Below are 25,846 nucleotides of genomic sequence, written 5' to 3'. Positions count from 1 at the left end.
CTTTAATTCCTTTCCTTTCCTTTCCTTTTGCATGACTAATCCCACGGGCCCACCACATCCTTCTTTAGCAAGACCAGACCAAGCCTTTTCTCTTCTTATAAGATATGAGTGCCGCGACTCAAACTAAAAACGGCATTCCCTGTTCTTACCATGAAATGCCAAGTAATTGCATACATCAGAATTGAGTTTTACCATTTCTAGGCATGTGGGGTCGATGGCCTTCAAGTTTTTGAATGAATAGACTAGTAGTTCTTGAGCAATCATACTAAAACTGATTCAGGTTGAAGTCTATGCTTGAGCAACCCATTGCAAATGAGGCCATTTGTTCCTCGTGAAACTTTTATTTTATATAATTTCTCGTTCAACAGTTCAAGGTAGATAGAGCCTCAAATGGAACTTGATTCTGTGTTTATTACAATAATATGAAATAAAACTGCATCCTCTTACTTCACCACAAGGAAAAAAGTCATTCGAGAATTATTTACATTCTAAAACAACGGAATACAGGTAAATAATGCAAGGGCAGCAAAGAATGGTCTTTCATGAGAAAAAGATTTTGGATCGACGGTTTATTTCGCTCTGCTCTCTTGAACAGACCTGAAGGAAGCACTCATGCCTTGGATGCACCATCAGATGGGCTGCCACTGGTTGAATTGTTGTTTTTGCTCATAAGACCATTTACATGGCCATTTATATCCGAGCCATATACATGCCCCATTTTTTCTCGCTTGGTTTCCAGATATCTCTTATTCTCCATGGTTATTGGCGTCAACAGGGGGACCCTGCCTGCAACTGCCAAACCATAGCCTTTGAGCCCAACATATTTTGCTGGATTATTTGTCATCAGTTTCATTGTATGAACACCCAGATCTCTTAGTATCTGCAATAAATTGGACCACTCATTTCAGCTCCCTAAAATGAGGAATTAATGCCATGAAAGTTACATAGAGAATGCTAAAAATAACAGAACTCTCATAAGAAGTGCACAGTTTAGTTTCAACTAGATCATCTCATACATGAGAGAAATTAGAGTAAAGAAGCTTTCTAATTGCACAAATGCAGTCCAAATCTCAAATGTTCATAACTAGCAAAATTCCTTCATCTTCTGGATTACCAATGACAGAGACTCAGATCATTCAATTCATGGAATGAAGATTTTGTTCTGATCATCCAGTAAGTAATGACTGGCAATCAAAGCTAGAAAAATAATATGGTGAGAATAACTCAGAAACTAACAATGTCCACTAAATTAGAATTAGAATGAGAAAGGGCAATTTTCCAGTCAAATCACCTATGAAAAAAAATCACAATTCTTGAATCTTAGAGGCTTGTGTGCCCTATATTTTGTTTAACTATGAGGTTGAGAAAAGAGATAAACAAGGCTAGGACTAGACATAGCAGAGGAAATCAGAATAAATTATCAAAGTATTAAAAAAAATGGTACCTGTGCACCAATGCCATATTCTCGAGAATCAACAGGTAAACCAAGCTCCTCATTGGCTTCAACTGTGTCTCGTCCATCATCTTGTAGGTTGTAAGCACGGAGCTTGTGACCCAAGCCAATTCCTCTACCTTCATGTCCACGAAGATACACCAGAACACCCCTGCCAGCTGCCTCAATTTGCTTCATTGCAAGCGCTAGCTGCTTCCCACAATCACATCTAGCTGAGCCAAAAATGTCGCCAGTGAGGCACTCAGAATGTACCCGCACAAGAATATCTTTCCCATCCCCAATTTCACCCTGTGCATATCAGCATGTCATTATTACTCATGGTACTAGGATATTCTCCACCTCCACCAAAAGAGCAAAAACTATTGAAGAAAATAAACATTGTTTGTCAATCGTTTGTCAAATAGTAGATGGTTTTATTTCAATATGATGACAAGAAAGATGACATCAATTTCTTGCAAGCTTTCACCCCTAAAGGAAACAAACGATACTGGTGTGAACAGCCAAAGATAATATTCTAATATCATGCAGTTACAATTTGAAAATAGGCTCTTTATTTTTTGGATATTCCATCAGCAAGAAATTTGATTTCAAATCAAAAGGAGAAACTCATCAGCAGGAACACAAAATAATTTCATTAACCATGCCCTCTATACAGTGGACAAGTTGCATACTTCTTAGAGGCTGAAGCTTGGTTGAGTTAAGAAGAAGCATTGCATGAAATACAGTCCAAGTCAACAACAACATATATAAAACAAATATATCAGACAGTATCAAAGACAAATACTTGCCTATTCCCTCCCCACCCCAACAAAGGATAAAAAGCATTTCTAATCCTCCTGTGACAATTGAATTTTAGTTGACAACTGTGTAAGAACACTTGAAGAGATCTACAAAGTTGAGTCAGTTGATATGATGAAAATTGCATACTATAAAATTACTACTGCAATAGGAACAATACCATTGAATCACTAACAGACAATTTGATATTAGTGTTGCAAAAAATGCAAAGGAGATTCATAGGTGACTGCTAATTTCGATGAAATAACTTACTTTAACCATTGCAATATGCTCGATCCCATCCAGGAATGACTTATAACAGTAGGCTTTGAATGGCCCCCACATTGTGGGTATTGGAGCAGCAGCAGCCAGCTCCACCAATCTATCCCTTTTCCTCCTATATCTGTCAATTAAAAATATAAATATCATCAGAACAATTGCTGCTTTCTTATTGACAAGACTCTGCAAAACTATGTCATGCCCAAGATCAATTAACATATGGAACAAATTACAACAGTTTTGGAAGGAGGTTGGTTGTTCTGAAGATATATAAATTCACAAAGTTCACATATTGAGGCAAATGCACCATCTATGCTAGTAACTCATATTTAGATATGTGGAGGAAAGTTTGATAACAAATAGAACAAGTAAAAGTATTTATTTGAACCTCTGGAGAGAGAGGGTGGTTGTTCTGAAATATAGATTTACAAAGTTCAGATGTAGAGAACATGGCACCATCAATGCTATTCACCGATTTTTAGAAAAGTGGAGCAAAAATTGACAACTAATAGAAGAGGTAAAAGAATTATCAACTGTGTGGAGACAAACCTGATTAGATCAGCAATTGAAATGATTTTTAAGTTTTCTGCTTGCGCAAATTGACGAAGCCTTGGTAATCTTGCCATAGAGCCATCATCATCCACTATCTCACATAAAACAGCAACAGGCTCCAACCCAGCCAGCATTGCAAGATCAACTGAGGCTTCCGTGTGTCCAGCTCTTTTTAGAACACCACCCTCCCTGTACTTGAGTGGGAAAATATGGCCTGGGCGATTGAAATCTTCAGGTATTGAATCTTTGGAGGCAAGAGCCAGTACAGTTATTGCCCTATCACGAGCTGAGACACCTGTTGTTGTGCCACATTTTGCATCCTATAATTAAAGAACATACAATGTTTGACATTAAGTTGAAACTGGTAGCAGAAGCTAAATATTAATTGATATAACCAAGATTATGCTAATTACAGAGAAAGCAATTAGCAGGTATAGCCAAGGTTACTCAATTGATTGAGCCTGATAGCTTGGATGATAAACTATCTTAGCATCATTTAAGAGAGCTGGAACACCACATTGATGATTTAGATGTTCCATAAAAGTTGAATGCCACAGGAACGAAAGAAAAGTAAAAAGCTAGTGGCACAAGCAACGTGATGGCAAAATTTTCAAGCTGCTAAAAGCTGTAACTTCAGCGAAACTGCTTCACCGCAGAAGATTTTAAAACACAGAATGCAGATAGCTTGTAAATATAGAAACTTCAATTGAAAAATTCAATATTTGGGGGGATAATGTGGTAAGCCTACCCACAGACCAAAAAGGGTATCTTATGCAGAACCCTACCTTATTTGTCTCTTACTTAGGTTTTTCTCCTTCACCAGTTGACCTTGTTAGCCAAGTAGCTTTTTCTTCATTTGATATCCATGCACTGTGTTTAGTTTGAAGAGGATGATTCCAGTAAATAAGCATTGCAAGTAATTTACAACTATGACCCCACCATAATCAAAATGTTTTAACTCCCACTACCCACTCCACCATACTCGCACAAAGCTGCTGCTCAATAGTTGCAATGGTGCGCATTTAGCAAATAAAACCTTTTGACTCTTGAAATAAAAATTGCACCGACTTCTTTTGTCAAAAAATGATTAAGAATATTGACTTTAACCTCCAACGAGGTTAAGAATATATAACCAATAAACCATCATATAGCAATAGTTATGGGCACTAAACAACTTCTTCAAGTTTTTTACGAATACTACATACATTTCGCCTATAAAAATTGGCAATTAGGTAAAATCTCAGAAATGTTGGCCACATACAAAGGAAAGTACCACTATGGATACTGTTAATTAACATAAATCAAAATATACAGCCTGCTATTTAACTTCACACATTTCCATCATCTATGAAAAACAGGAAAATATAAAGGGAGAAGGGGAAGTTGTCTTCAAGGTTATTCTCTATCAAAAGTCCATAGGTAGTTAATATTTCCCCGCCAAAATGTCAATGACTTGCGCATATGAAAGCCACCAACACTTATTCTCAATAACCGATAACACAATATAGGGCTCAGAGAGGAAATTTCTCCTCTAAATATAATATAGCCATCACATAACCCCTACAAAGTCAAGCCATTTTCTCATCCATGACCCTCCACTTTCTTTGCCGAATATAAACTTACATTCAAAGTCAAAGTTCCATCAAGACTAAGCTGAACAAGTATAGCTGGTGAAGAGAAAAAAAGAAGCATGGGTTTATGCTACTGTATCTGCCATTTTTTTCTACATCAGTTGTCCCCCATGCCTTTTATTATTTATCTGGTCATGCATTTATTTATTGAACTGTAATGAATTGTCATTTCCAATCCCAATTATTTTATCTTGATCATTTGTATTATTATCATGCAATAGTCATGCTAAGCTCATTTTATTATTTAATTTTTTTATGAATTGGGAAACAATAGTTCAAAGTAAGGAAACAATTAGAGCATGCTGTTAAATGGAGCTAGTCATGATATACATCATCAATTTCTTCATTTATGGGATTAATTATGAATTATTACATTATCCATAAATTAATTTATTCATGTATGCCACCTGCTTGACCTTTCTTAGCCTAAACATATTCCATGTTTTCTCTTTGGTCACATGATCACATTTCTTCACCATTCCATAACATAATTTGTAAATTAATCACTCAGTATCACATTTTTGGTCGATAGCGACTGAACTCTCACAATAAATCCACCACTCCCCGAAACCCAAATCTTCTTACTAATTCTAACTGCAGTCTATCTCTTTCACCAATCAATTTTACCAAGTTCTTTACATGAAACAGACTGACAATCAAGAAGTATCACACCAACATTTACCCCGTAGTAATACACCAGTCATCTAGCATTTCCTATCAAGGGATAATTATTACCACCATTACCTTTGCCTTAATATAAGGACAATCTACCATACACATATGCAATCTTATCCATTTCCTACTTCCTCACCAACTCAGCGACCACATATATATCATCCAACTAAGATTTCCTTTTCATCTTGTAAAACCACTCTAATTCTTCTTTAGTTTTTGGTATTACTCATACGCAATACTACCCACCACATCCAATTCTGAAGAACTCTAACCTACAAAATGCTAAAGAAAACTTTCAATTAACTATACATCAAACGCTTACAACTGAACTTTAATCATCACAAGTAATTTATTCCTACCAGAGGGAAAGAAATCTACACATTACCACCACTCCAATACCTAACCACATTGTGTTCATTTACATGGTACCCTTCAAAAGAAATCTTAAATCACTTTGCACAATCAACAGCTGAAAATCCAAGAAGACATTTGCAAGAAATATAACATGACCAGGAAAGCCCATGGGCATTGATTACCATGACAATTGCTGCCAAAGTGCTCATCAAAACATGTTACATGGTGGAAAGCACTTAAACCTATACATAATTCCTCGGACTTCAAGGTTTATCTATTTCAAGGGAGAAAGCAAGCCACAGGACACACACATATGATTCTAAAATTGAAATCAATCTATGCATCATAGGTGATAAAAATGAAGAGAGACGATGAACTAGTTATGTACTTAAACATTAAGGGGAAACGAAGAGGAAATAGAGTGATGTGCCATCAAATATGTTAATTACAAAGCAGAAACACTTTACAGCTGCACTTTAAAATCAAAATAAGATAAAGGTTTCTTGAAAAGATCTAGCTGTTTCATATGAAAACAGGCAGACCATATCCATTAGATAATATAAATAGAAAAGTTAGTTACGTACCACTGATACAGTGAATGCAGTGCACAGTTTTTCCTCATTTTCCTTATGAGTTACCATTAACGGAAGCTCCAACCTATCTAAATCTTCTGCTTTCATGCTCACACACACTATACCAGTCCCATGCTTGACAATAAATGCCAAAGCTTCTGGTGTTGCCTTTGACGCTGCCATTATAAAGTCCCCCTCATTTTCTCTGTCTTCATCATCAACAACAATTACTAACTGCAAAGAATCATCACACATTAGTAACATAAAGCCTTTGAAGTAATGATGTAAGACCTTAGCATACTAGCTAGACCCCAAAAATTAAATAATAAATCAAGAGGATGAACCTTTCCTTGACGAATATCCTCAATGGCCTCTGGGATCGAAGCAAATCCTTCTGTAGGACGATCAAGGTCATATTCATCATTATCAGCAAAGAAACCACCAGTGGTGGGAGTTATTTCCGCTGATAATGTTCCAAAACCTGTAGCATCAGGTTGTAACTCAATCGCAGGTGATTGATTCACAAACTTATCCTGGCCCGAAACTACATTATCATTGGGATAAGATAGCACATCACCTTCTCCAGATATCACAGAGGCTCTAGCCCTACCTCCACCATCACGTTTGAGACTAAAGCGTACTTTTTTACCAAGGTTACCATATCCCAGATAGGTAAGGTGCCCTCTTCCCATGAATGGACACACACAATGCAGACCAGTGTAGCGACCTCTGGCATCCAAAGAGAAAAAAAGCAAGTGATTTAGTCACACATGAATATTGATTTGACAAAAACAACTCCACAAATCACCTAAAAAACTTCAAAACTTTCACAATTAGCATTAAAATCTTCAAATTCACCTGTCACATTGTACAAATTGTTCGAGTTTTCCTTCACATGAAATATAAAACATGAATTTCTCACCTATAAATTTCGTAGCATAAAAAGAACAGAAGAGAGAGTGGTTACTCACTGTAAACGAGATAAGGACAAGGAGGAACTGTAGAGATTAACAGAAGCCATCTTCAAAGCTCGTTTCTATTGCCAATCACACAGAAAGACACAAAAAACTAACAAACCCACAAAAAGTAAGTCCTTTAAACATCAAAAACAGATAAACAAGGCAAAAGTAAAGGAACCTAAGAAGGAAATCCTTGCAAATGCAATCGAAGTTGTTAGCTTTTTAACTCGTAATCATCATCACCACCGCCCAGAAGCAAAACCGAATTACAATGGAAAACAAAAGATGACTAGTCGTTTCAGGTTTGTGTGGTTGCATCTAGTTTCAGGCTTACGTGGCAGTATATATCTAGAACTCTGGATAGGGCACTTCACCTTTTCACTTTTTCTTTAAAAGACAAGTCCGTCCTTGGTCGAAGTGGACTTATAGACTACATGTCGTTCGGAATGTTGAGGAAGGAACACTATCTCTCTCCTAACTTTGCCCCGACTTCCTTAGCTCCATATTGGATTAACTTGTTTTTTTGCATTGATTTTGCCGCTAGAAATTAGTAAAGAAAGGCCAGTATTGGCAAGTTCCCTCATTTCTTGGATTTTTGAGGTTTCTTTTGAGTTCATGTCTCTGTCGTATATATACTTACTGGAAATATTTTCTTTCTTTCCTTCCATGAGACATTGAGCATAAAAGTGAAAAAGGTTGATTTTGATTTACGTGGGATGTTTGAGGTTTATGGTAAATGGGTTTTTCTTTGAAGTTAGTATGGTAAATAATTAGTTTGATTTATGGGCATTGGCGAGTTGATTTTGGTTAAGATTTATGAAATTAATTCTGAAATATTGGTTTGAAATGTGGAAATTAATGGGAGGTTTGTAAACATAGTATATCAAAATTATCTAAAAAATAAAAAAATATATTTTTTAAAACACAAAAATAAATTACTTTTAAAAGATAATTGGACACAAAATGTCCAAGTTTCATCAAGAAATGAATAGCATAGAAGAAAAGAAATGGTTTTGGCTATGGCAGCATAGCACACTGCGCACGCAAAGTTGCAAGTGGGAATTGAAAACCATGAACAAAGTTCACTTTGACTTCGAGTTTGAAAAGTGATAGTTTAATCCCTGGAGTTAAAAATCATATATCTAGATTCCTAATAGTTATCTAAGAGTAATGGAGAAAAATCAGACATTTTATTAAATTCTAAAAGCTCACTTTTATGCAAAATAAAAGCAATCACAGGGTATCTAAGAACTTACTGAAGAAGTATCACTCTGAACTCATCCCTGCATTCATTTTTATTAATTGCTTTTTATTTTTTGACTGCTAAACTGGTTAGATAAAATTGCAGTGGAAATGAAGTTTCTAGATTGGTATGTGAAAATATCAGCCTGGTGGTGCTTTGATTGGAGCTTCTATGGAATTGTTGAATTGTTCATGATCAAGACTGGCTTCTGTGTGAGGACCATCCTTTTATTCCTTTAATGTTTATTTTATTTTACCCTTTTTGTTCCTTTTATGCCCCATTTTTATATTTCTAATTTTTTCAACTTTGGTGATTTTGAACTGTAGTGTTCACAGGCTTGTTGTTTGTGCTCATATGTATTGGATTCTTGCTGTCACCATTATTTTTCAACTCGCTTTTTGCTCCCCTTCTATATTTCTATTTTTTCTAATTTGATGGATTTTAGCTCTCTAGTTGTGGGATACTTTGTTTTTTCTAACATTGAAGAAGTGTAATTTTTTTGTTGTGGAAGCTTCACTTGACTTATGCTTTGTTCAATGACTTTGTTTTGCATGTTGTGGAAACATTTGCCTTACACCAGTCTGACCACAAGTGTCAATGTACATCTATGAATGAAGCCAAATACTGATTCTGAGAGGGAAAGAAGTGGGGAGTGCATCTTTGTTACTTTTTGACGGTGCTCCACTAGGGATTCCTGAGATCATTGAAAATTGACGGTGAATTGAGTTGGGTTTTATCGGATAGCGGGAGCATGTGGAAATCAAGTGTATTTCGAGTTTATATTTCCCAAAATTTATCCATTTTTACAGCAAAAAGTGCATGTGTATTGGAAAGATCATGAGCTTGTCGTACTCGGATATATCAAGATGATCTTAAAAGTTTATTATAAAAAGAATATATTTTTAATATTTTGTTCTTTGACAAGGAATAGTTTTGTTTAAGATATTATAATCTAGTATTATGATCACCAAGATACCTAACTAATCAATAAAAAATTTATGATACAGAACTTTTTATATAAAAAAACAAACATTATCACTCTTTAAACATTTCATGTAAGGCAGACTACATTGCTGACTTTATCTTAAATTGCTAAATATTTCTTAGTTTATGCTATGATAATTTGCTTATAATATTCTTGACTCTGGTGCTAGTAAATATTCAATTACGGATACTTCCAATTCTAGTTTTGATAAATATTACGTGGCTATCAAAAAAAAATTTAAATCAGTATTTATATTCCTAACTCTGATGTTAATGAATAAACAAATAAAATAAATTTATTTCTACGCATATACATTTTATTTTTATGTAGCTAAATAAAACTAAAATTTAATAAAATAAAATAAATTTACATTGGTATTTTTATTCTTAACTCTAGCGTTAGTGAATAAACCAAAATATTTATTTTATTTTATTTTTGCATGCATATTTTTTTATTTTTTTATGTAATTAAATAAAATACAATTAAATAGATCTGAATAAGTATTTTTTACTTTAACGTTAATGAATAAAAATAATAAATTGTTTTTGTTTTTTACATACACACATCTCTGTTTTTTTATTTTTTTATTTTTATTCCAGCCCAGCCCAGCTCAACATATATTTTATTTTTATGATGGACCCAGATCGGCCCATATGAGCTGGGCTAGGCACAGCCACCCCGGCCCGCTGGCTGGGCAAAAGAAGAAGAAGCACGCGTGAAGTAATTCACGAGTGCAGGAACAGCGCGAAGGTAATCAAATTACCTTCACACTGCATTCGAACGTTTTATCGAATGCAGGGAATGGGAACTTACCTGTGCAGCGGAGGACGACGCCGAAGACGAAGGCGCGATGGTTGGTTGTTCTCTGATCCCTCTTTTTCGTTCGTCCCTGTTCGTGCTCTATGTCTCCTCCCTTCTGTGATCCCCTGTTTTCTTCCTCTTCTTTTCTCGGTTCTGCTTTTTCTTCAGCCTCCCGGTTCTGCTCTTATTTTTAGTTTTTCCCCTGGTTCCTCAGTTTTTGTGATGAAGAATAGAGGACGGTGCTGGCTTCTCCTTTCGAATTTGGGTATGGTTTTTTGCTCTATTTTGCTCTGTTTTTTTAAACTCTCCTCTGTTTTTGATGCTCGGTTTTTTTCTTTGGTTTTCTGGGTTTGTTCTTCTTCGGTTTCTGGGTTTGTTCCTCTTCTCCTGGTTTTCGTCCCCAACTGCTGAGGCCTTTCTCTGATTCCTGGCCTCCCTTTTTGCTTTTGTTCCTCCTGTTCTGGGTCTCCCTTTCTCTCAGTTTCCCCAGTTTTTAGTTTTGCTTCTCTCCCCCCATTGTTCATCTGCCGTGCTCGATATTTAGAAGCCAGAGAACGCCCTTGCATCTCCTAGAGTCCATCGTGCACCGCTGAGATAGTCTCTATTAATGGCACATCGTGGGCGAAAGACGTTACCACGTTCTCCGCCGTTTCTGTTGAATCGGGATGGAGGAGATGAAATGTTAATGGCCATTTGCATTTGATCCTTGAAGTTTTGGAAGTTTGTAATCAAGCCCCATAGTAAATTGTAATTGGAACCCTGTATTTTAGCACCATTTACAAACTGATCCTTGAATTTTAATTGCTTGTAATTTTAACCCGAATCAGCCCTAAACCTTGATATTTCTTTAATTAAGCTCTTCATTTGGCTAAAAAAACTAATCTTAATAAATCGTAAAACTAATTAAATCGTAAAACTTCCAATTACATTGTCTTGGCCCAAATTTCAATTCAATTCTCATTTTTATCGTTTCACACATTTTTTTTTTAATAAAATAGGAGTCAAAATTTTGGTTATGACAGAGCTGATTGATGCATACATTTTGATGACTACTCTGTTCAATTTGAACAATATTTCAGTTCTATGTAACCGTTTCTGTGCCATTACCATCACTGCCTGTCAATGCTGTTTGGTGTCATAAAATTGGATTCTTCTGCTTCACTATGCCACTTACCACATTCTATCAGGTGATTCATTAGTGTATTCTCTTGCAGATGATAAGGTAACTGTTCTGGATCAGAGAGACGAGCCTAGGAGAGCTCCCCTGAAGCTCAGGCAATCAGAGAAGCTCTAAACCCTTGGAGAAACCATGATACAGAACAAAGAAAAAATGCCTAATCTTCATGGCCCAGTCCTCTTGCTTTTTCTTGTGCGGGGTTCGTTTTCTTGATGATTAATGCTGGGGCCTTGCATTTTCCATATAAAACAGTGTAAATGCTAAATGAAGCTGACAGCATTAAGAACTTAGAAAGGTCTGCCTGCATGTCTAGGTTCAGACAACAGTTTAAGAATTAGTTTGGCTGCTAGATTTTTGCTTCTACATGGTAGCCAGATTTATTTATTGCAGGACAATTCTTGTAGCCCTCAAACATAATTGGAAATCGTGAGATTTCCTTGTATTTATTTTAGTGACAACATCGAAAACTGGTCATAACAAACAAAAAAACTGGTCATAAGAAACAAAAACCTGCTGCAAGTTCACGGTCCTTTTTTAATTTAATCTATTTTGTTATTTGCTCTCGCATTTTGGAAAACTTGGAATGGCACAGGTTGCATCGCTGAGTTAGAAGGTTGCTGAATTTATTAGAACTTGTATGGATCCAACTTAAAGTTTTTGCTGAAAGTTAGATCGTCTCTCGTGAACCCTTTGGCTTAAGTGAATAGTTTTGAAAGCCTCTCATGAACAATCTTAAGGGCATCATATTGCCAGCCTGCTTCAACTTTCATCTTACTTTATTTTTGGTCCAAGGCTATAGAGGCACGAGTATTGAGTTGCAGCCTTGCTGCACAGGATATCCAAGAACCTCTTGATATGATTGTCCTGAATCTTGGCTGATGAGTATCTTCTAAAAGTATCAGAATCAGGGGGGCTACCTTGGCTGTATTCTTGATGATTGTGTTGTTAAATCATGAGCCCTGATAAACTAGTTCTGGCAAGATTGTACAAAGAACTCTAGAAAAGAGGGAAACATAGGTGCATTGCTTAATTTTACCGACAAAATGGATGATGGAATATTTGCGCCAGAAAATCATATTTTACTGCCTATTTTCTATCGAGAAGTCTAGCAGCAAACTTGATTTTTAAGGGGCTATTCCATCGCTGATTTCATTGAGAATTCCTGAACCTTTTATATATTTTCGACAAAATAGGGGTGAACATTATTGTTGAAATCGCCAACAAAAAGGCCCTTGTTCCTATTCTTATACTGGGAAACTCAAGAACTAATTGTTCCTAGAACCTATCTTGGATCATCTCTTTAATGCTCGTTGATGTCCGGCTTAAGATGAAATATCGCGTGTCTACCATTGAAACGCTACAACCCATCGTTAAATCTCATGTTGATGTTATAAGCTTACTATAAATTTGATTTCTATTAATTCCATTAAGAGCTCTAGCCTCCAACTAGAATTAAGAATCATGAGAAAAATGGATCGAAGTGTTTTCTCTATAATTCACAACCATATGGACATATATGTATTTTAAAAAACAAAATAAGTTAAAATTCAAAATTCATATTAATGATGCAGATAAATATTAGTAAAGCAATTGTAACTATCTAAAAAAACTTAATTTGAACCTTTCTGCTCTGCTATTGATAAAAGTTTTCACTATATGAGTTTCCGCGTATTACTCTATCAGAGGAGAGGAGGTTTATGCTCAAGTTGTTTTTCCTACAAAATCAATAATTTATATATATAAAAAAAGTCTCACAAATAAAAATTAAATTAAAAATTAAAGAATAATTAAATATATAACACCGAACTATCACTATATGTTTTGCATGGTTTACAAAAACAAGTATTCCTTTAATATATTTGTTTATCAAACCATGAGTTTTTTTTATTTTTATTTTGAGACCTAAATTATGAGCATTTTATAAAACCATCAAATACCATAAATTCTTAAAACATGTTCCAATTAATCTTCGTGATTTTTTTTTCGGGTTTCCATTATTATTTACAAATTGGCTAGTGATGAGAGAAAATTATAGAGAGAATCTGGAATGTTTATTTGTTAATCTTCAATTCTCAAAAACAGCCTATAATAATATTTAAATAAAAAATAATAATTAGTAAAATATTAATTATATTAGAAGTCCTAGGAGACAGAGTCCAAATACAACAAGGAAAAAAAAAAACTTAACCACTAGTTTTTAAGTATTTTTTAAAGGTTTTTTTAATTTCTGATCACTATAAAATTTAAATTCGAAATAGAATCTTTGTAATTCTACATCAAAATATCTCTAACCGTCCAATCAGAAATTATACTTATATTACTAAACTGTATGTTGTATTCTTTTATAACTCTCACACCCTGAAAATCTTAACAATAAAGGAAATATTGCAATAAAAATAATAGTGGCGAAAATAATGAAAAGAATTGCCCCATGTCACTGTGTTATTTTAAGAGTGGATAGTTAACTCAGTTCCCTGGAATCGTGAAGCATTCTGTCCTGTGCTGAACCCCTTTGAAATTCAATAATATACTTGTATGTTGAGCATGGCCTGTCGCTACTTAGCTAAAACCAGCCCTGGCGTGCCTTTCAGCCTTGTCTTGTAAATGTATCAGCCATGGGCCAACGCTACCAAGCTAAACAAGACAGACAAGGGAGAAACTGCACATCCTAACGATTACCAAGCTCAACAAGCATTTTGCCTCGTTTGAATCCAAACCACATTGATCGCCCTTATCTTTTCACCTTGTTATTGACTCAATTTTTAGCTACTTTCTAATCATGAGCAACAGAGACCTTTTCTAATGACACCTTGTTATTAATAGCAAATCCTTTTTCAGTCACCAATTTTTTTGCTGCAACAGATTTGCTAATGATAATAGTATCATCTCCTTCTTCTTTCTCTTTACAAATCTACTTGTTTTAATGTCAAGTGGTGTGGTTTCTTGTCTATGGCAACAAGCTCTGGAGAGTTCTGAAACCAAACTTTTTCAGGGATTTAACACTATCATGTGCTACAAAGACATGGAAAACAAAGTCTTAGGCGAGATTCTAATTTCCATTGCTTTTCAAATTAACCTTTAGGCAGCACTTGGAAAAATAGAAAAGAAAGCTAAAGAAGAAAAGTTGTCTGCCATTATGGGGTCTACACCCTATTAATCCCACTTACCTAACCAAATCTTTTCACTATTTGATTACTTTTTAATTTATTTCTTCTGTATCTTTTTCTTTGTTTTGAACCCATGCTGGATTCTGTACACACTTGTTGACAACATCGAAATTTTGTTTTCCACTTAGGTTGCTCATAGGTGGTAGGAGCTATTACATATCAAAAAGACCTCTCTCTTTCCCACTCCTTAAAGTAAGGGAAGTAGTGTGGAAAACAAGTTCTTCAAGTCTGTTCTCTGCCACTTTAAAAACATCTTATTCAAACTTGGTTTTCCAGCCCCTCATTCTGGAAATTTTAAATCCCTATATCAATTTCTTTAAGGCCATGTGATCGCGGGATGATTTGATCAATCAATCTGGCACGAAAAAAAAGAGAAGGTTTTGGCCCGTGAGGTCTTTGCTTTGCCATTTGGTTATAGTTCTATTTAGTGTGTTTTTAGCTTTGAAAATATAGATTTAAAAAAAAGCTACGAGTGTCGAGTTGTAGGTTGTAGGTTTTTCGTAATCAAGATTTTATGAGAATTTTTAGTGAATATAACTTTTAAAACTATTAATGGGATAAAACGCAATTTCAATCATTTATCACCACGCTATCAAACCTAATGTTTCTGCTGCAGCTGTTTTTCTGCAAACCTTGAGAGAAACCTAAAGACACTAAAGATATAACCCAATGTCCAGACATGCGGTTATACAAGTAAGAAATCTGGCCATGACTCTCTTAGACATGAAAAGACCCGGCCGGGCATCTACTGGTACCCTTAGTTTTATGGCTCCTGCATTACGAATAATTTAGCCAACAGCAGATTAAGATTTACATCTCTTAGGTGCTGTCAAGATATTATTTTTTTTCTGGTAGAAGGTGGTTTTGTTAAAATTCAAAGAATGAAACTGATTTTGATTCAAGCCATTCAAAACAATTGGAAAACACCAGCCCAAATTAACGATCAGACAGTAAGACTGGCCAAGATTAGCAACCATGATCAATTGGCCTGATCTGACAAAACAAAAAATGAAACACATGAGGAAATTGAACTTTAAAGCAGGTACAATAAGGATTATCTCTACAACCTAGTCTACAACCTGCATGCATATCCCTGTCTGCTAGTATCCACAAACCACATTTTCCTTGCTTGAAGATTTGCTGCCTACTTTCTGTTCCTAATCTTGGGATTGATTCTGAGAGGGGAATTTTGACAAAGTATAGTTTTTTTTTTTTTAAGATGGTTGTACAATTGAATGGTCATCTGAAGGGCAGTTGTTGAAGGTGTGGGGTCTTCAATAGCTGGCTGCCGTGAGAAAAAGTTGAAATTCACAGTAGCTATGGCTATAAAAGCTTTGATTCCCGACATAATCAATAGACAAAGCGTCCATTTTTGGCCAATTGTAAGAATTGATTGATAGGTATTTACTAACAAATATGGTGATAAGTGAGTGTTGTCTACACTAATTGCCCTTGTTTCTACGCTGTCTTTGGAAAAACTTGCTTAAAGTCCTTGTTTTCATGCCCTCGATTCTAAGCTGCATTTTCCCAGAAAAAATGATTATCTAATTCACATCGTTTTTTGTATTTTTAGCATCCCTATCATATTAAAAGTAAAGAAAACATCCCAAAAAACATGTAATTTTCAATTTAGAACATCTTTTAAGTGCCTCCAACTACAATGTAAAGGCATGAACATATAGACACCCTGTGGAATTAACTACGTAATTAAAATTTGCTTAGGTGAAAAACCAAGTTAAGCGTCGGCGTGGGCTTATATAGACACCCGGTCACGATTTAGGAAAAAGAAGGCTTCAAAATTCAAGGTTTTGTTTCATTAGAAGCGTTGCAAAATTACAGCCTTAACTTTTATGTACTTAGGTCTAAATTTGCATTTGATGGTTGACTAATCGCAAGTACACTGATAGATTGAGTCACGAATATTGCTTTAGTTGCTAGCTCTTGAGAGAAACTAATAATGATTATGTATGAACAATTTTCATTGCTTCCTTTCAAGGAGTTAATCACGAGCTAAATCCAGGAGCTAACGTGCTTCAGAAGTTGGATATATTCTCCTACACCAATCATATTATCCACACAAAAATGATAGCTGATGAATACTCTTCGTTGTTCTTGTGGGAAACTTTGAGCCAAGTCAGCGACACCAATAAATATGTCCCCATGCTCAGTCCCACGAACCTGAAAAATCTCTCCCATGCCTATTTACTGTTGAACTCCTATCCTCTTCAGCCTGGCTTGAGTTCCACAGAAAGCAGAGCTAGAGGTGGGCCTCTGACAGCCTCTTATTTACATCTCTGCGTGTTCTAAATTAATGATGCTACGTTTTCAATCAAATTGAATTGATAGGTGAATGTAATGGATCATTAGCCAAGTTCAAAAATAGTCTAGTCGTTTGCCTTGTAGGACATTCGCAATTGAAGTCTTCGGTATTTAGGACTAAAGAATTAAGTAATTTCAATTAGCAAGTTTCGATGATGAACCGGCATGCCAGGATCAAATAATCGACAAAGATCTTTGGAAATATGATGTACACCATGGTGTTTCTTGGAAACCTGTGGAGGGTTCGGGAAATTGGGTGCTTGAAGGTCTTGTTAACAATCATTTCACTTTTGATTACAGAACGCAAAAGATGGTCCGTGCAATTTCACTTGAGAGGACTTTGCTAGCAAAGATATGTACTGAACTTATCATGTTTGTCCAGATTTACATGTCATGTGTGGATTCCATGCATCTTCACATAATATTTCAAGGACAGAACTTTTTCTGATCTACTTAGCTTGGTGGATGCAAGGAACTTCAAATTTTTCGAAATTTTTGTTAATTCTGGGAAATTCCACGTGCTCACAACTCATCAGTTCCCCTTTCTGTTGGGGGGACAGTGCTGAAAGATGAGAACCCAAAAACCCAACTCACACGTGTTGTTGTCAATTAGAAAAACAATAAAGTGGGTCCTAAATTCCCAATTCGCAGAAAAAGTCAAGGTGTGGTGGGACATGATTTCTTATGATCATATTACAGCTGCAATCCCACTTGTGCCTGCCTATCACAGGTTGGAAAATTTTGCTTATATCCCCTGTTTATTATCTGGGTGATATTCCAGAAAAGAGGGCTGCGTTGAAAATTGACCAACCATGATAAAGATTGAAAATCAAAATTCACTTCTTGCATTTGGAGAAGTGAATAGCATAGGATTAATTAGATTGTGTTTAAAGCTACAAGATTAGAAAAATTGATCTCTATATCAAGATCCCATAAAACCTTGGCACATAATGCACTTACAAATAGCTTCACAGATCATTTTATCATATTCCGCGATGTCTCGTGTGCCAAACTGGATCTCATTCATTGTGCATGGATGTTGATATAGACAGGCGCCAGCTTTCCTTTTGATTCTTGACAAAATGAGCTACTGTAATTAGTTATGGGTGGTTTTTAGCCCTGTGGCTGCAGTTCTTCTCGGACGTATACCATGCATCTTGTGTTTGGAAATTGGTAGCATTCATTATTAATGATTTGTGGTTAACCAGGCATAGGGTCACTTTGCCTAGGCCTGGCCAGCAACTGATTTCACTGAAATACATTGATACCTCTTCATCATTTTCCAAAATAAATAAATAAAACTGAAAATCATGCACGAAAAAGAGAGTGCTCCACTTCTGTTAATAGGGGTCATGAAGCAAAAAGGAAGAGAATGTATACGCAAATCATTCACTTTATGTACAGTGTTCTTTCAAGTTTGTTGTCATCAACATAGCAAAAAGAGTCGAGACAAAATATTTTACGGGAAAAGAGAGCAAGCAATAAAGACTCTCTCTTAAATTATTGCTCTTGAACTCCTCAGAAAAAGAAAATGGAGCTAAAATTAAATTAAATGAACAATAAAAAAAAATGCGAGCCATCAGAATGCTGGGATTCGCATGTGGATCGGATCTCACATCTTCACAGCTAATACTTTTCACAAACCTGTTCAGAGCAGAATTTTTGGCATAGCACTACTTCGAAAACAAATGCTTAGATAATGTAACACAACCTCATCACTTTGTTCGCTAACACTTCTATTGTCATTTTGCCAGACCTATACTAACTTGCAGGTTCCTACAAAGTCTTCCTTGTCGGTGTTGGCAAAATAGAGGGGTGAAGAGGTTTCTCACACTTAGCAGAGAGGTGTCATCTATAGATTTTGGAAGTTGAACATTGACGTAGAGGACTGAAAATTATGCCTACGTATGTACACCATGTTAGGTAAAGATGGAACTATTTCGCCTACGTATTGCTGGGGAAAAAAAAAACGCTGTTTCTTCTTTTCTATTCAATCTATCATAACCATTACCTATATTCCTCGAAACTATGCTCCACGACGAAGAGCTAATTACTAAATAAAGCCTCTAGTCATTAAGGAGTGAAATCTTGATGAAAACTCCCATTAATCTAGGATATATATGATCGATCAGGGACTTCCTTCAATTTCAATGATGTTCGTGTAAAAAAAGATGTGCATATTGGCTTGCTAGGTCATGATTATGCTGTCCAGGTAGCATTGGGAATTTTCATGTTCTACTACGTACATATATTGCTAGTGCCTGGAAAAGAGAAGGAAAAAGCTGGGGCATTGAATACAATGTCGGTGTTGTCATGATTTTGCAGGAGTTGGAGTATTCTACTGAAGCATAAATTGACTGCTAGAAAAGAAATTTAAGTGCTTGTCCTTCATATGGTTAGATACATGCATTATTCAAAAGTTGTCCACCGTTCGTGCTCTTCATGATTTAGCCATGCATGAAACCGAAGGTAGTAAAAGCATTGTTAGCTAGCAACCTAATTATCGAGTAACAGAAAAAAGTGATCAGCGATATGTCCATTGATGAAGACCGTCGATGACTCTAATGGCCTTTTGACAATTTTGGATTTATTTGATAAGCACTAAAATAGCAATTGCTTTATTCATATGCTTGAAATATATGAGAATTGGTATATAATGAACGGGAGGTTCATGTAATGCAACGGATGAAGACATTAACAATCAAGTAGGTGTTTAGCCGTGAATATATACAAAATCCCAAATTGGTCTACTGAGAATCTGATAAGAAACTTTGTGGCAAACCTAAATTTATTTCCATTCAAAGAAATTTGAATGTTCTATGATTGCAGCGAAGAAGTCGGTAGCAAATTTTATGGTATTCAAGGTTTAATGGTGCGTGAAACTTCAGAGGGTTGAGCTCAGATTTTATTGAGCTGAAGAGCAAGCTATAAACACCAAGAAAGAACTGTTACTTGGTTCATAGAATCTATCTTTCCTAGATACTGTGATATCTTGGACAGAGACATGCAGAAGAGAAATTTCCAGGAGAATATGATCAAGAACAGTAGAGAACTACTAAGAAAATATCTTCTTCTTTTTTTTGTTGATTTCTTAATGGAAAGTCATTCATTTTATTTTTTTTCTTTTGTTGATTTCTTAATGGAAAGTCATTGGATAAAATCGTGTCGTGAAAAACGAAAGGGTTTTTTTCCTTCATTTTTTCAGATTAGTTTTATAATTAAAAAACATTCAACCCAGTCTAAAAACAATTTCTTCGTATAAATCAAAAGTGTTTAGTTATTAATATTATTGCTGTTATGGTGGTGTTTTATATTATCCTTTTTTCTTGCCAGCTAAAAAATTTTACAATGACAGCATGGATCCTTCCACAGATTTTAGAGACTTTACTCTGTGTTGTCAAACTTGAACTACTTGCAGAAAACTAAGTTAACAGAAAAATATTTAAAAAAAAATCGTAAACGCTAAATTTAAGTAGATGAATGTTAAATACTACGCAAGAGTAAGAGTAAAGTTCTTAGTTGAAAGTTGGGCAGAGTTTAATGCAAGTGAAGGGGCAATTGCCTCCACAAAATCACAGCAGCTCTTATTAATTTTCGTAATTTAACTAGGAATTAAAAAATAGTAAAAATAAAATTCAATAAAAAAAAATATAAATATTTAAATCTATAAAGACTAATAGTGTAAAGCATAAGGAATTAAGGGATCAAAATATAATTTTATTTTGCAATCGATGCTGGATTTGTGAGTAGAGGTATCTACGGTAACTACGCTGTAGTAAAATATCATATATTTTTTCAGTTTATTTTGTAATTATAATTGTAATTTATAATCTTTCTTTCTAGACATTTGCCCCCATATTTTTCATTTTTCTTTACAAACAATAATTTGGACAGCAATAATTCCTTTCACATAATATATTGCAACCTCTCAACGTATATATATATGGGTAGCATTAATTATTTTTAAAATTTTTAAATTAATGAAAATATTTTATCTTATTATATAACTTTTTTCCTACAAGAAAATTTATTTTTTACTATGCACACATGATTTGATTTTTTAAAAATTTATAAAACACTAAATACTACTCAGCACATGAATGATGGAAGAAACTATCATATATTAGGTAGGAGGAATTCCTACTGCATTAGATAGGAGTATTCTTAGGGAAGTAATTGTATGGAAACATGGTTATTGTTATTTTTTAAATAAATTTTTATATTAAAATATATATTGATGATGTTTTTTATTTTTTAAATTATTTTTTATATTAGCATATTAAAATGATTTAAAAATACTAAAAATATATTAATTTTAAAGTAAATAAAAAAAAATTAAATTTTAAATTTTTTCAAAAATATTTTTAAAATACTAAAGCAAACACATTCCATCTATCAACAATTACTTTTAAGATTGAGTCACATTCGATGTATCAACAATTACTTTTAAGATTGAGTCATTTTTGTCCTTATTTAAAAGTTAAAATTCTTATTTCGTGCTATCCATGATATATCTATTATTAAAAAAAAATAACTTTGAATAAATATCTCTAAAATATGTTTTTTAACTTGAATTTCTTTTTTCTCTTATAAGTAATTTAAGAGAGGCAGTTTTTAATTTATCTTGAAATCAAAATTTATATTTCGTAAGATATACCCTTTTTTTTAATCCATAGATATCACCTTAGTATGCAAATAAATAAATGTAACTCTGGTAAATCCTTCCTGCAAATTTTTTTAAAAAAAGATGATTAATCGCACCGACCACGCCGTAGTATAAGGGAAGATACGCTGATGCAAAACTAGATCTCCATCAGCTCCAAGCCGAGCCGTAAAGCGGGTTTCAACTTATATATAGCTTCAACTTTCATATCTCTCTCTCCCTCCCTGAGCCAGTGCTAAGGGACGAGGGAGTTGTTATTTTAAAAAAACAAATTTGAAAAAAATATATTGATTTTTTTTTAATATCACATATTAAAATATTTAAAAATAAAAAATTTCAAATTTTTTTTGAATGTAAAATTAACACACTCTGGCCCAGGAAAAAAATATCTAACACTATTAAAACGGTCAAAAACCGGCAATAGCCGGTAAACCAAGAATTTCATTTAGACTGAAATTTGGGTTCATTTCATTTGGCTCGAATTAACTGTTGCACCTAACCCAAAGTCAGATTCTAACCCTATATCAAACCCAAGTTGGTTTATTTATAGACACAAATTTTGTGAGAGGCCTGCTAGGTTGTGAACTGGTTTGCCCCTCCTCCCTCCAACCCTCCGTCCCTCTCTCCCTCCCTGTCTTTTCTTAGACTATTGTATAGAGAATTCAATGTTTAGAATCTTACATGTTAACTTGATTGGGTAACATGATGTAATGAAAGAAAGAAAGAAAAGAGAGGTTTCTTTCTTGATTGGTAACTTTCGCTTGTAGGGGGGTTGAGTTTCGTTCTTTTTTTTTTCTCTTCTTCTGCTGGTTGTTTCTTTGGATGGGTACAGAGGGAGAAGAGGAAGTAGTCGTGTTGAAATTGGAGAAAGATGGGAGAGACTGTAGAGGGCAGGAGGGGTACCGTTGTATACAGCAAGACTGTACAAGTTGGTCTAGCTATATACATGAAAATTCTTACAGGTGAAAACAAATAAATCTTTGTACTTTTTAAGTGCACTAACCCTCTCCTCTTGAGCGCCCTCCCCAACCCAAAAGAGAGAGAGAGAGATCTTGAAACTACGAAGAATTGAGAAGAACAAGAAGAGGACCGACACCCTTGATCTTAAACAAAAATAGATCTGTTTCCTTTAGAGAAAGTTGTTTTCTTTTTGTTTCAGTACCGCCACCACAATCATCATCAGTCATGAAGAGATCACTTGGCAGCTCTGATTCCCTTGGTGCTTTGATGTCCATCTGCCCATCTGCAGGTTCTTGCGTAGACCGCATCAACTTGATTCTCATGTTCTTAATGCTACTAGCTAATTAGCTCAGACATGCCCAAATGGTGCCATGCTTTTTATTAACTTTCTTTTCCATCTTTCGTGATAGTAACTACTCACCTATCAAAGTTTTGCAATAACCTTTGAATCCAAATGAACAAGTTTTGTTTTTCTTTTTAGGAATTGTCATGCTTCGAACACTACTTTTCACTTTATTCTTTCAAGTATAAAGTTATTATTCATATTCGTATCCACTAATTTATGTTTACTCTTCTTTTGGTTATTTTATAGAGGAACGCAGTCCAAGGAACCACACCCATGTTTATAGCAGGGAATTCCAGTCCATGTTGGATGGCTTAGATGAAGAGGGTTGTGTGGAAGAAGCCGGAGGCCATGTTACCGAGAAGAAAAGGCGATTAAGTGGAGATCAAGTCAAGGCCTTGGAGAAAAACTTTGAGGTCGAAAACAAACTTGAACCTGAGAGAAAAGTTAAGTTAGCCCAAGAACTTGGCTTGCAACCGAGACAAGTAGCTGTTTGGTTCCAAAATCGCCGTGCCCGGTGGAAAACCAAGCAATTGGAGAGAGATTATGGCGTTCTTAAAGCCAATTATGATTCTCTTAAGCACAATTTCGATGCCATCCAACAGGACAATGAAGCTCTACTCAAAGAGGTATATATTTCAAATTTCGTCTTCTTTATTTATTTTCTATGAATCAGGACGACAATGAGCTGAATCTTTGTGAAGTTTTCGTTAGTGTGATGTCAAAAGGAGTCATTTTTCTTCATTAATTCTGAAACGAAAGCTGCATACGGCTAGTTTTTAAAAACTGCAGAGATTTCTTGGTTAATCTTTTTTTAAAAAAAAAATTTTCATGTTGCAGATAAGGGAACTGAAAGCAAAGCTGAACGAAGAGAACGCGGAGAGCAATGTTTCTATCAAAGAAGAGTTAATTTTGGCCGAGTCAGAAGACAAGATGCCTGAGGAAGATACACCAGCACTCCTTGATTCTGTCGCTGCATCGGCAACAAAAGAGCTGAATTATGAAACCTTCAACAATCACAGCAGTATTAATATTGGACTAGGAGCCTCTCTTTTCCCAGACTTCAAAGATGGGTCATCAGATAGTGACTCAAGTGCAATCTTGAATGAAGATAACAGCCCTAACCCAGCCATTTCCTCATCTGGGATTCTCCAAAGCCAGCTAATGATGTCCCCGCCACCATCTTCATCACTCAGATTCAACTGCTCCGCCTCATCTTCTTCACCATCATCAATGAATTGCTTTCAGTTCTCCAAACCATATCAAACCCAGTTTGTGAAGCTGGAAGAACACAATTTCTTTAGCAGTGAGGAGGCTTGCAATTTCTTCTCTGATGAGCAACCTCCGAGTCTTCCTTGGTACAGTTCTGATCAGTGGAACTAGGAAACGAGGAACAATTACTGAAAATAAGGAAGCGGTAAAATAGTGGGTGGTACCTTAAGAGAGAGAGTTGGCTAAGCTCCAAGGATTTTGTAAAATCGAAGTGGAATATCTATGTAATTTAAAAGCGTATTTGGGTATCCATGGTGCTAAAAGAGTGAAACTTGACAACTACTGGTCCAGTAAGAGTATGGGAGAGCAAAAGGAGGATGGGATAGGGGCTAGAATGCCAAGAAAAAAAGAAAGGAGACCTAGAAAAGGAAGGCAGAGAGAGAGAAGAGTCTCCAACGTGGGCGGGCTTAAGTGAGTCAGGTGACGCCTAAATGGTATAATTTGTCACTTAAGCCGTGCGAGGAATGATTAGGTCGTCATTGGGAGTCTCTATTGCTGTAAGAAAAATAAGAAAAATTGAAAAGGGAAAGGGAAATCTTGGAATCCATGGCAAATAATCATAGCTTCTACTTTTACTTTTGTCTACGCTCTTTTTCTCTCCTTTTAATTGGTAAAATCATAATTAGTACAATATAAAGCAAATCTTAATTACCACCATTTTACGACCATGACCACTCAGATTTAAGTTTTTTTTATCATAAAACTTACTTGTTTTTGGATTCTTTTTGTTTAAAAATATTATAATCGATGAGTTGTATGGCAACTCTTGAAAACCTCTTTAATTGATTTTCTGAAATTTTGGCAACCTGTTTTGGAGTTTTAATTTCTAGCAAATAAAGTTTTCAAAAGCAAAAACAGGTAATGAAAACTGTACTGACCAGTTATTTCAGTCGTTCTTTGTGGATAAAATATTTTATTTTTCCTAGAAAAGAATTTTACATAGGCTTTTGTGTGGTGTTTTTATAGTTAAAAGAAGTTAAAGTGAATAAAAAAAATCACATATATATAATTAAATAAATTAAGAACTACTCGTGTTTATAAATAAATAAATAAATAAAATATAAATAATAACTAAAAATAAAAATAGAAATATAGAGAGATAATTATATTTAAAAATATTTTTAATTTTACAAAATAAAATATTTATCTAATTATATTTGCTAAGTTTGTTTATTAAAATAATTTTTTATTTATTCAAGCGATAATTAAAATAAACATGCATATTAAATTTAATAAAATAAAATAAAATAAAAATATATATCAAGGTTACACATATTAAAAATATTATCTGAAAATAAATATTTTTATTTTTAAAAATAAAATTCATCTATATAAAAGATTAAAAAATATTTATTTTTAAGAATAAAATTTATCTATACAAAAGATTAGAAAAATTGTATATGAATAAGAAAATCTATTAAAAAATTACATACTTATAAAATAACTAAAAAATAATTATCATTCAAGAGAGATGGTAAAATCAAGATAAAAGAAAAGTGGTTTAATTTAAATATAAATAATGAAAAAATTATAGATTAAGGGGTTTAATTTAAATGTAAATAAAGAAATAATTTTGAAAAAAAAAATTGATTTAAAAAAATACAGAAGAAATTCAAAAAAAAAAATCAAGTATTGTTGGGGCCTAAAAGTCAGGTCATCCAGCA

The 25,846-nt window shown here is 34.6% G+C and overlaps 2 protein-coding genes across 5 annotated transcripts; one reads left to right on the top strand and one right to left on the bottom strand.

The window, feature by feature from the left end:
• Positions 1-321: 321 nt before the first annotated feature.
• Positions 322-7,587, bottom strand: LOC105124495 (bifunctional riboflavin biosynthesis protein RIBA 1, chloroplastic-like). 4 transcript variants are annotated; one of them, XM_011024534.1, is made up of 9 exons: positions 7,431-7,587; positions 7,265-7,329; positions 6,871-7,022; positions 6,638-6,774; positions 6,306-6,527; positions 3,059-3,381; positions 2,504-2,633; positions 1,445-1,741; positions 322-880 (listed from the first exon to the last, which is right to left on the bottom strand). In XM_011024534.1, exons 2-9 carry the CDS (start codon positions 7,312-7,314, stop codon positions 611-613), a joined length of 1,581 nt encoding a protein of 526 aa, XP_011022836.1. In that variant the 5' UTR covers positions 7,315-7,329; positions 7,431-7,587; the 3' UTR covers positions 322-610. The 4 variants fall into 4 exon arrangements, with proteins under 4 accessions (XP_011022836.1, XP_011022835.1, XP_011022834.1 ...); XM_011024533.1 differs by having other exon boundaries at positions 7,265-7,587; XM_011024532.1 differs by having other exon boundaries at positions 6,638-7,022.
• A 14,583-nt stretch (positions 7,588-22,170) lies between these two features.
• Positions 22,171-24,765, top strand: LOC105124494 (homeobox-leucine zipper protein ATHB-6-like). Its single transcript, XM_011024530.1, has 3 exons — positions 22,171-22,856; positions 23,160-23,539; positions 23,751-24,765. The coding sequence occupies exons 1-3, from the start codon at positions 22,793-22,795 to the stop codon at positions 24,291-24,293; spliced, it is 987 nt and encodes a 328-aa protein (XP_011022832.1). The 5' UTR covers positions 22,171-22,792; the 3' UTR covers positions 24,294-24,765.
• Positions 24,766-25,846: the final 1,081 nt, after the last annotated feature.

This window comes from Populus euphratica, unplaced genomic scaffold (assembly GCF_000495115.2).
Source record: "Populus euphratica unplaced genomic scaffold, PopEup_1.0 scaffold35.1, whole genome shotgun sequence".
NCBI lineage: Eukaryota > Viridiplantae > Streptophyta > Magnoliopsida > Malpighiales > Salicaceae > Populus > Populus euphratica.
The sequence above is the reverse complement of the archived record's forward strand: the minus strand, read 5'-3'. Positions and strand labels throughout refer to the sequence as shown.